This window comes from Heliangelus exortis, chromosome 12 (genome assembly GCF_036169615.1).
Source record: "Heliangelus exortis chromosome 12, bHelExo1.hap1, whole genome shotgun sequence".
In the NCBI taxonomy this organism is placed as follows: Eukaryota; Metazoa; Chordata; class Aves; order Apodiformes; family Trochilidae; genus Heliangelus; species Heliangelus exortis.
Window position 1 is genome coordinate 5,172,302 of NC_092433.1, and position 11,041 is coordinate 5,183,342.

General features: G+C 49.8%; 2 protein-coding genes across 4 annotated transcripts in view; one reads left to right on the forward strand and one right to left on the reverse strand.

The window, feature by feature from the left end:
* Positions 1 to 8,451, reverse strand: part of HEMK1 (HemK methyltransferase 1, mitochondrial release factors N(5)-glutamine) — a 39,019-nt gene extending 30,568 nt beyond the window's left edge. For 2 of the 3 annotated variants that reach the window (XM_071755627.1, XM_071755632.1), the window contains exons 1-3: positions 7,424 to 8,451; positions 5,304 to 5,569; positions 3,518 to 3,623 (exon numbers count right to left, since the gene is read on the reverse strand). The gene's annotated coding sequence lies outside the window, so the exon portion shown is untranslated. The remainder of the gene's footprint in view (positions 1 to 3,517; positions 3,624 to 5,303; positions 5,570 to 7,423) is intronic. The other variant, XM_071755628.1, reaches the window with a different exon arrangement.
* On the forward strand, positions 61 to 11,021 carry C12H3orf18 (chromosome 12 C3orf18 homolog). Its single transcript, XM_071755639.1, has 6 exons — positions 61 to 193; positions 1,284 to 1,437; positions 3,014 to 3,406; positions 4,769 to 4,794; positions 6,412 to 6,541; positions 8,451 to 11,021. Exons 3-6 carry the CDS (start codon positions 3,173 to 3,175, stop codon positions 8,529 to 8,531), a joined length of 471 nt encoding a protein of 156 aa, XP_071611740.1. The 5' UTR covers positions 61 to 193; positions 1,284 to 1,437; positions 3,014 to 3,172; the 3' UTR covers positions 8,532 to 11,021.
* The last annotated feature ends 20 nt before the right edge of the window (positions 11,022 to 11,041 follow it).

The following is an 11,041-nucleotide window of genomic DNA, read 5'->3' on the forward strand; positions in this document are numbered from 1 at the left end:
GACCAATCGCCTGGGGCGCAGCGCGGGGGGGGCGGGGATAGTGGCTGTGAGGCGCTGCGCGCGGAGCTGAGCGGCCCGTCCCGTCCCGCCCCCCGCGGGCTGCGCGGCCCCGCGGCCGAGGGCGCGGCCCCCCCGGCGGCCCCACCGCCAGCGGCGCTCCGGGGGGACCGGACGCCTCAGCGGGGAGCGCTCAGTAAGTGCCGGCCCCGACGGGCAGCGGCCGCCCTGGCGCGGGGGACGCGGCGCTGAATCGCGGCTGCCTCCGGGGAGGGGCGCGGCGGGCTGGGCCACGGGGGCGTCCGGCCGCCCCGTCCCGTCCCGGGCGCGGGGTGCTGCGGCCTCTCGGCGGCGGGGAAGGGCGGGCGGCGGCGCCCCGAGTTTTGCCCGGTCCCGTCTATGTCCCGGCCGACCTGTCCAGGCCTGCTCAGCTCCGGCGGGGCCAGGCGGAGCGCTGCGGGCGTCCGGAGCCGCGGGCGCGGGGCGCAGGCAGCGCTGCGGCAGGGAAGCGGCTGCCAGCCCTGGGGCTGAGCCCTCACCCCCCGGGCAGCGTTTGGGAGCGGGAAGGGCCTACACCCCCTTATCCGTTTGGAAACTTCTCTCCGGGACGGGAAAGTGACTTCCCGCAGGGACAGGGTCCCCAGACAGCTGGGGTGGCACTGCCCGCAGGGTCAGGGTGAGGGTCAGGGCCGGCCCGTCAGGTTTCTGTCAGGGACCATGGGAGGGGAGCGTCCCCGCGCTGTAACGGGGTGGAATGGGACCGGGAGCGCTGTGTCAGCGGGAGGGTGACAGCTGAGGGTGACAGCTGAGGCGCTCCGGGAAAGCGGGCACAGGCAGCTGGAGCTTCCCCCTGCCCTGGGAGCTCCCCGGGAGCATGGTCAGCCTGCAGCAGAGGGCAGGAACCCACAAGTTCAAGCACTGGGAAGACACATCCCGTAACCAGCAGCAACCCAACGCTGCTGGCATTGCTGAGTTACCAGAGTCACTTCATCTTGGGGAAATAATGCAGAAAAAATACTAGTTATTATTTGCCTTCTTCATCCGGAGACCCCATGACCCATCTTCATCCCTGTGACATAAACCTTTATTCCTGTCATACCCAAGGGGAAACCAGAGGCCAGAGAGATTAAAACCCAGGCTCAGAAAAGCCAGCAGCCTCAAGCTAGTGCCTGGCTGGATGTTCTGTATCTCAGAGGTGCTGGACACTGCAGCACCTATTAGAGATTAGAGATTGATTTGGAAATGCTGGTTTAGGAAAGAAACAAACATATCCTCCTTATTCCCAGACCCAGCAGAGCCCAGCATAGAGCAATCCTGGCTGTCTGAGGAGCTCTTGGTGCAGGCAATGGAAGAATGCCAGCTCGCAGCAACTGAGGATCTGGTTCCTCTTTTGTTCTGATCTATTTGTGTATGGACCATGCTGAAACCTGCCAGCAATAGGTAAGAGCTGTCCCTGCCCCCAGAGAAGCCATCAGAGACTTAAAGTGTGCCCAGCCAGCAAATCAAACTTCCAGCACCAGAATGACAACTGGAAAAGGAAGGCAATGGGAAAGATCATCCACCCCTGGCTCTACCACTGTAAACTGTGGGCCCTGGGCCATACTCACACTCAGCCTCTCCATCAGGCCCTCTCTGCAACCTGGACCAGAAGGGGCATGGGGACAGAAATACCCTCATCTGAACCTGGAACTGGTTGTCTAAGTCATGCTAGAAACCTTTCATAGAGGAGCACTTTTAGAGCCAGGTCTCTGGGCTTGGAAATCCTTCAGCTGGAGTGTAAGCCTGAAAGCATGAACAGGAGTCCCATTCCCACTTGACCAGATTTCCATCTCCACTGTGGTCAGTAGTGGCTGGGGAAATCCAGGTGTCCCACGGTTAAAACTGGGTACATGTGGTTTGGTGGTCAGTGAAGGACACGATGTGAGGTGGGACCAGACCAGAACTTCTACCTTCACGTTTCTTTAAAAAATTATTGGGAGTTTGACAGTTTCCATGGTCTCCCAGGCCCTTCAAAATCCCCCAGCAACTTGAGCTTCACAAAGTTTCTCAAAGGGAGCTGTGAGAGTCTGTGTATGTTGTGAAGTTTACCTGTCAAGGCAGGTGCAGGACAAGGCTGTGCAAGTCAAGCTGGCTTTTGGGTCTGGGCAGTCTGGTGCAGTTTGCCTGGTGTGATTTCTCTGCTTCTGTTGTTAGTGACAGATGTTAATTGTGCTGCTGAGCACAGTTATGGGCAGCAGTAGGGCATCCCAGCAGTGGGAACTGTGCAATAACCTTGCCTAGAATAGAACAGAGCAGGGCAGAACAGTGGCTCATGGCTCTTTGCAGGCACATCTTTTTCTATTCAGAGCTCATTAACCCCTATGTCCTGGCTGCATTCCAGTCCAGAGATGTCTGCTAAACAGCACAGAAGTGATCAGAGGACTGCTACAGTAGTTCTCAGGGTTGGCACTGCTCTGGTCCAGAGGTAGCTGCATTATCATAGAAGCAATTGCTGAACTGATGTTATATCCAGTGGATTTATGGACAAAGTTGTGCAAATACTTCCCATAGGGCCACCCCTGGCGTTTTGCAACTCCTGATGATTTGCACAATAATAGCATGAAGCAATTAAAGCCTTTCATGTTTTCAGCATGAATAGATCTATCAAATTTCACTACTCTAATCCAAAATTGGACTCAGTTTTAAAATTAATATTGATAATTACCAGTGCATGACTAAGCTTGAGTGGGTGCTTTCCTGGGGAACTTGAGAAATCTTAACTGTCTTTAGTAACAAATGGGGGACTGGTGCAACCCACTGCTTTAAGGCAACTGCCTTCCCAGAGCACATGGGACAAGGGCCCCCCCATTTGGGGACTCTCAGTAGCCCTAAAAAGATCTTTTTTTTTTTTTCTAATCTTGGTTGGGTATTTGTGAGCTGCTCTCAAAAACTCTACTAGTGAACTGGGAAGATTTGGAAAAGGTTGTGCCTGTCTCTAAGAGCTCTGCACTGTTCATTTGTTCTCATTCTTTCCTAGGCAGAAACCAGTGGAGTTCTCATGAAGAAAAATCATCAGTGATGCTGCTACAGGACAGGTCTCACATGAGGGTCCTTCATGTGAAGGGCAGCTCTCTACTTCTGTAGCTGATGGGTGAGGACAACAGCTCAGTAAAAGGAACTACCAAGAGCTGTCAGGATGAGTTACAGCTCACCCCCTGTGCATGACTTGTATCACAGCACCACCAGCACAGCCAAGCCAGACCCAGGGGCAGGTCTGGATGTGACTGTACCAGAAACAGCTACCACAAGCCCTGAGACTACCAGTTTCAACAGTACCAAAATCCCAGATGTGGCCAGCACTGGACCTGGCATGAGCACAATGCTGCTGTCCTTTGGGATCATTACTGTGATTGGGTTGGCTGTAGCTATGGTAAGAGAGCTCCACTAAATATTTTTCTGTCTGTTGAGGGTGGAGGATAGCAAAGGGATTCTAGGACTGATTTGGATTGAATAATTTAGTTGGATTCTAGTGAAGACTCACCCAGACATGCCAGGAACTGATGCTTCCTGATATCTCTTCCTTTTTAAGGCTTTTATCCAGTCTGCAGTCTCTCTCAGGTCTAGTCCCAACGGGATGCTCAGCAAGCCTAGAAGAAGCCAGATGTAGTATCAGAATTTATTTTTCATAGCAATAAGAAGCTCAGTTAAAAGAACAAAAACCCATATTCTGTTTTGACTTGTTAGCTGGAAGAGCTGCATTGATTTAAACCTTGCCAACACAGGGGCCCTGCAAGAAAGTTCACCCAAATTAACTTTTAAAGCAGACTGTTGAAACCACACTGATCTCCCCTGGGGATGTGTCTTTTTGAATTAAAGCATCCTGAAACCATTTTAGCCAGACTTATTCTGGACTGCATTTCCAAGGTATGCTGGGTATCAATAAAATCCTTGAGGATTTGCTGCATAACTAACATTGCCATTAATGCTGTAGGCAGAAACTTTCTGAAACTGTAGTTCTGGGCCTGACACGGGCCATGCAAGTGCTGCAGTTCTGCTTCTGAAATATAACCAGCTCGTTTACCTGCCAACAGAGAACAGAAGGTAGCAGCAAGCTCCCGTTCCTCGTAAGAGGAAGAGCTTCACTAACACAACCTCCAGAGGAGCCTACAGAAAGGGACTGCTGCAAAATTTCATTGCAGGCCCAAGGAAGAGTTTTTCCAAAAGCCCCTAAGAGATCCTGGAAACGGTCATAAGTTCCCAAGAGCAACATCCAGCGTTGGTAGCTCTGGAGGCCAAAAGCCTCCCTTTCTTCCCAGCACAGCCGCTCGTTCTGGCTGACACGAGGCAAGTCACTGAGCATGTCCTCTTTGCTTCTTCCCTTTATACTGGGGAGGGGGTAACAGCACTTCTACACTATAGGAAATCTGCAGACGACCCTTCCCACAAAGGCCAGGTTCTTCATTCATTCTTAAACTGCACCATTTGTCCTGCAGCCACCAGAAACGTACTGAGCTGCACCTAATAATAATGCACCTAATACTCTTATTACTACTAATACACCTAATAACACACCACTTGAGCACTGAGTGTCAGACATGATGTGCTGTGAGCTCACACTGATGCATATGAAATCTCATTTTCTGTTGTCCCTTCTCCCTTCCCCCTGCTATGGTGCACAGTGACACCAGACTTGCTACACCTCCTTTCTGTGTGCCCTGTGCCCAAAATTTCACTTCTCAGTTGTTCCCATCCTACTGGTTCTGTTGTAATGATGGTTTTCTTTCTCCTTCAGGTGCTGTATATCAGGAAGAGGAAGAGGTAGGTAATGCCTGTTGTTGGCTGAAGGGAACTCCGTGCTTCAAAACCCAGAGAGAGCTAGAAAGGAGACAGGGAGATGGGAAAGTGTAAGGGATGGCTGTTGGACAACAAACCTACAGGGAATCAGCTGTGTGTGAATAAGGCTGGGGTGGGAATTCTGCAATCCTGCTGTCAGCCCACCTTCTAACACCAGAGCTTCAAAGACTCCTCTGCAGCTTTGGAAAGGAAAACATGGTTGAGTAGGAAGAGGTTAGGGATCCTGCAAACTCTTAATGCTTCATTTACGAGGTGCACGAAAACAGAGGAAAGGGCTGTGAGTGTGTAAAGAAGCTGGGAACTCTTTTATGAGAGATTTGGATTTCACATTTCAGCCCTTCCCAGATTTCCATGTTTTCCAACAGCTCAGGCCAATGACACTGGCCTTGCAAGGCTGAAGGCCTCTTTAGCTATAGTCACAGCAACTGGCAGCAGCATAGTACAAAGATACAGCTTACTAGCCCCAGACTTACTGTCTTAATTTCTTCATTAAGCTCCTGGTGGAAAACAGAGAGGAGAGCAGCAATCAGGGAGTCACACATCTTGAGTCTTCCATCTCTGACAGCAGGGACACTGGTGAAGATTTGTTAGATGTGGTAACTCCTCCCTGCCTGACTCCTTGTGGGGTGCTTGGCCTGGCCATAGACTTTTATGAAGTGCTGCTGCCCACTTTAAAATTTCCAAGCCAGACCCTGAAGCCCAGATCTGGGTGCAGCCACAGGAGCAGCTAATGCTTGGCCTGTGAACATAGAGAATGGCAGGAGATGATGGTTGTGCTGGCAAACCCATCGAGAAGCAGGGAGAGAATGCCACCATCCTGACACTTGCCAAATAGACATTTGTGGTGGCATTGCCAGTAACTGCTTGTGTGTTTCAATCCCCCACCCCCAAAAAACTCAGCTATAGCCTAAGGCAGGGCTCTGTTTTCAAAGGAGCATGGCCTTTCATCCACCATCTCTGAGCTGCCCAATATTTAGAGAGACCCCCTGGGGCAGTACTTTGCAGCTCTGTCCCTTGGGGCAATGATATAAGTAAGAATAGTCTGTCCACGGGCATCAGCCCTCCTAGGAGAATCTATTTCTTTCCTATTTTCTAGTTACTGTTTATTATTTCTATTTACATGGTTTTCAACCCCAGTTAAAGTACAACTCTTAAGCCCCTGGAGCTAAAAGTGGACTTGTGCTGTCAGACAGTGTGACACAGCAGGACTGGCTGTTGTGGGAAGAAGGGCAGGGAAGAAGTTTCAGTATGCCTAGCAGTATGTCCCACCATATAAAGCTTGATCTTTTAAGGTATTCAGGAACTGAAATCCCTGTCTGATTCCTCTGTGCTTAATGCCTGCCAACACAGATCAGTGATGGCAATTAATCCCTGTAACTGTACTCTGGGTACCTTCCACTCCTGCCAGCTGTAGTAGGTTCTTATTTCCATCCCTGCAGGACAGGACATGACCCTTACCTAGCAAGAGCAACAAGAGCAGAATCCCTGTGCAGCAGCAGAAAGCCTCAGCAGTGGGGTGGGGAAGGCAGCCTGAGCATCTGTCCTTCTCAAATAAACCTTTCCCTTCCCTCCCACGGGCAGGTTGGAGAAGCTACGGCACCAGCTTATGCCCATGTACAACTTTGATCCCACTGAGGAACAGGATGAGCTGGAGCAGGAGCTGCTGGAACATGGGCGAGATGCAGCATCTTCCCAGGCATCACAGAGCAAGGTAGGCAGCAGGGGCCAGCAGGTCTGCAACTACAACCTCTGGTGCTTGCACTGATTTTGTTACAGAGATATAGATTTTTTTGTAAGGGTAAGGAAAGCATGTAAGACCTCTGGAGGACTTCCCCCATCTTTGCCAGCCCTCAGGTCAGGGGGGCTCAAATATTTTGAAGTGCATAGGATGGACTGAAGTGTGAGGCAACTAGGATGAAGAGCCTGGAGAGGCAAAGTGCTTGCAATGCTCAACTAGGAGAGAGAAAAGGGCAACTTCAGTGATTAAGGGTGAGATTACTACAGCATACCACCCAGGGCACCACAAGGGACCAGTAGGATGAATGCCATTCTCTGAGAAGTGAGGCTTCAATGCCCACAAAGCACTGAGGCTCCTTTGCCCTGGCTCTGAAAACCAAGTAGTTTCCCCCCAGTTTTAAGGTGTAAGTGCCTAAGGATGTAAGTGTGGAAAAAGGCCTTGCTGAGGGAAAGCCTGTAATTATAAAAGTTAACTGTGCTGCAAGCCCTGAAGAATGCAGGCAGAAAGCCTGCACATTGTTGTGGCATGGCACATCTGGTCTTATCAGCACTTCCAGGCCAGCCTTGCTGGGCACCCAGCAGGCCTGGCTCTGAAAAAGGGAGGAGAGTTTTCTATTTGAATTTGGGGAGAGGGGAAGAAGGCTTTGCTTTGACCACTTCTGAGTGTTCAAAGGCATGCAGCTTGCTGAGAAATTATAAGATCCTCAGAGACCACTGGCTTACTACATTTGTGAGTTAGGAAACAGCTTGATAGCTTGGCAAGTTGTTTGTGGAGAAAGATAGATCTTTGACAATAGGCTATCTGCTTCCCCAGTGTTCCCATGGGTACAAGAAATAGGGAAAAAGGGCTTCTCACCATTGTTTGCAGTAAGCTTCACAGTGTTCTCTTTTTCCTTTGTTACCATCACCACACAAAAAGCCTTTCTGAAAGACAGACTCCACAGGGATGGTTGGAACAGGTATGTCTCGTAGCCAGAGATGCAGCCTCCCCTTAGAGTAGACATCTCTCCTTTCTTGAACTCCTCTCTAGCTGCTCTGTGTTGCCTGTGTCTTCCCTTACTTTTCCTGTTTCAGGAGCTGGAGTTCTCCCAAACAGTTCTCAGTTTCCACACTTTACATCTTCAGATAATCTGCAGCAAGCTCGGTGTGGGCAGAAACAGAAAGAGGAGATAATAAATAAAACTCTAATTAAAAAATATTTACCTAGAGATATGCTTCCCAACCTGCTAAAGAGCACATAGGAGATATATGTGTTGGAATATGAAAGACAGTTAACATATTCCATACACTGGTTTGGGAAAACAAGCAGTACTGTTGTATAAAAGCAAAGGATCGAGTCCTCTGAGTAGCACATACTGGGAAAACATCAGATCCCTCCATTAATTCACAGAGCACTTTCCTTCAGGTAGTAAAGGTGGGAAATGACAAGGCCAGAGGTAAACTCAGCACAGTAAAAGCAAATCCTTCCTATACAGGGACTGGCTAGCAGGACATCTCAGATCTGTCTGGACCTTGCACAAGTACCTCTGCTTGGAAAGTGTGAAGGCTTAGCATAAATAGAGAGGGAGAGTCTAAAACAACAGCCAAAGTTCAGTCTGTAGCATGTTTCCAGGCCTTCTTTTCATACTCCTTGTATATATAAATAGCAAGCCCCAGTAATCCAGTGATGTGCTGATTTTAAACTGGCATGGACGTGCTGACTTGCTCTCTGGCCAGTTGTATTTTTCTGTCACAGCCTCGTAAATCCCATGGTACTCAGCCAGCCTCCCCTTCCACCAGTAAGGGGTGGAATCTACTTACAACCCTCTGTAACCTGTGCCCAAGCACACTCCTCTGAGCAAAGGCAGTCTTGCTGGGTCTCATCTTTCACTGCTTCAATGCAGATCCTGCTGACAAGTCAAGGAGCCCTCCAGAGACCCAGCCGCCTCGTCTTCACGGACGTTGCCAATGCCATCAATGCCTGAGCAGTTCCTGTCCCTGTCCCTGTCCCTGCTCCGGGATCGCACCCAGACCGGGGAGGACGAAGCCAACAAAGCAGCGACTTCCCGCAAGCATGGCCCACCCACAGAGCCCAGCTGCTCACCCCCTTGGTTTGTGGCACAAGCACTGGGAACTGTTGTCACTTTGGGAAGCAAACCCTTTGCGATGGCAGTGGTGATTTTTTGGGGGCATCTCTTACCACTAAGTGGTCCTGAGCTCCAGTGTCTGGGCTGGTTCTGACTGACACTGTCGACCAACTGCGTTATGAGCAGTGCCTGCTTTGCTGTAGATGAACTTGTCAGAGCACACGTGCACACCCTGTGGGACAGGGAGGGAGGAGAGGTGAGTGTTTCAGAGATCTTCCCTGTTGGCTTTGTGCCACCAGACCCCAAGGAAAGCAATGAGACACCACCTCTGCACAGGGACCACACCTTTGGCAGATACCAGAGGGGTGAGTGGGGGCAAAGCCCCTTTGAGCAAGGAGATCTGACTCCCCTGGCTGAGGGGTAACCTGGGGCACACCAGGGAAAACCTGTACCATGGGTTTATCCCCCCTGTGGCATGTGGGCTGCTGATAAATGTGCACGTGGGGTGATGCTGAAGCACAGGGAATTCACTAGATTTAAAAAGCGAAATAATGAACATTTAGAGGATTACATCTTAACTGAGGAAGTGGCTGAATATCCCAAATTAGGGCTGCTACATAGACAGAATTCACACAACTAGAGGCAGGGAGTGTCAGTGTCAGGACTCCCTGCCACTGAGCTAGGAATAACTGGGCCACAGAAAAGTGTGGAGTAGAACTGGGGTTCAGATACCATGTATATCCCCCTCCTGCTTTGGCTCAGGGAAGTTTCTACATTGCAGAGTATTATTCAGGAAAAAAAAATTAAGCCCTGAAGTCCTTTATTTTAAATATGGAAAAACATGTATTGGCTCAATACTACAACAGCCCCATGACTGCCCCCAGAGGTGACTGAGCAGCTGGTTCATACTTCCTTACCTGCCTGGAGCTGCAGGCAGAGCCTTCCCTTGTTCCTGCTGAAGAAAATACAGAGCTTTGTGTTAGCCTCTGCACCTGCCAGTGCAGAAGGTGGGGACAGGTAAGCCAGGATTTTCCCTCTAACCCTGAAGCATCTCTCTACCTCTGCATCCTTCAGGGCTGTAGGAGGGAGAGTGTGAAGGAGTCTCTGGCCACCTTGGCATGCTGCAGCCTGGGGACTCAGCCCCAGTCAAATGGGAGTCAGGGAAAGCCAAGATTTGAATGGAGATCCTAGGGCAGGCTTTATGAAAGGAGATGTTTAACTGGGTGGCAATTCAGATATCATGTGCTTTGTTGCAAGTTAGGACCTGCCAGTTTTTTTCTTCCCCACTGTGATTTTTCCCTCTGGTATTCATTAAGTGCAGACTCTTTCCTGGGCATGTGCCACTGACCCCTGCAGTGCACAGTTCCTTATCAGCCCTCCTTCCTTCACTGGCACAGCTTCCCTCATGGCAGTTTTGTGGGCTAAGTTGCTTTAATTTTTCCATATCCCTCCTTATTTCTAAAACCAGGGAGTTCTGGGAATGTATTAGGGCTACGAGAGGCATCACCATGTAAAACAGCCTATCCTTCATACCCCAGAGGTCTGTCAGGAGGCACTCCCAGCACTCCCTGCTGTTGGCACTCCAGGGATGCTCTTGGAAGGAGAGCGCACAGGTACAAATACTGCAATTTGTCTTAAATCCTTAGAATTTGGACATTGTCTGTGGGCCTTCCCAGAGGTTATGCTTATGGGACCAGCTGAGAAGCAAATACATCACCCCCCCACCACATGCACACTTACCATCCCCTCCAAGTGCTCACTGAGGGCAGGCAGGCACAGAGACATCAGATTTCTCCCTTTCAGCAGCTGGCACGTCACTGCCTGTCACACCCCCGAGCTCTGCAGCAGGACAGGGATGCAAGCAGCACCAGGGGTGCATGGCTGTCCTAAACTGCAACATTACCACTAGAGCTCCTAGGATTTGGACTTGATTTGTTGTTTTAAACTCAGTAAAAGGCAAGTGTGAACTGAGCTGTTTCCTGAAACCAACAGCCTACTTTGTGCTCTTTACCCAACTCTGTGTGCTGCACGAGCAGTGCATCTGTCAGCTCAGGTGCAAAATCATGTACCTTTTTCCATGTTAATGCTGAGATATATCTTGTATAACAAACACACCTACAGAGGAATTCTCTTTAACCATTCTTCCTGCAACAATAGGCTTTGTCCTGTGATGACTGCCCTTAGATTAACAAAGTACAGATAATAAGACTAAAAGAATATTACGGGCATTTGCTGGGCTTGCATTGGAGTATTCTTTTAGTTCAATAGCACCTCCTCTCACAGTTCTTGGAAGTGTATGTACAATTTAGCAGAAGCATTATGATGTAATTTAATTCAAGTGTTTCTGTGTTTTAAGCATTGAAATATAATTAAACTATTTACATGAAATCTTGTGTGATTATCTTTTT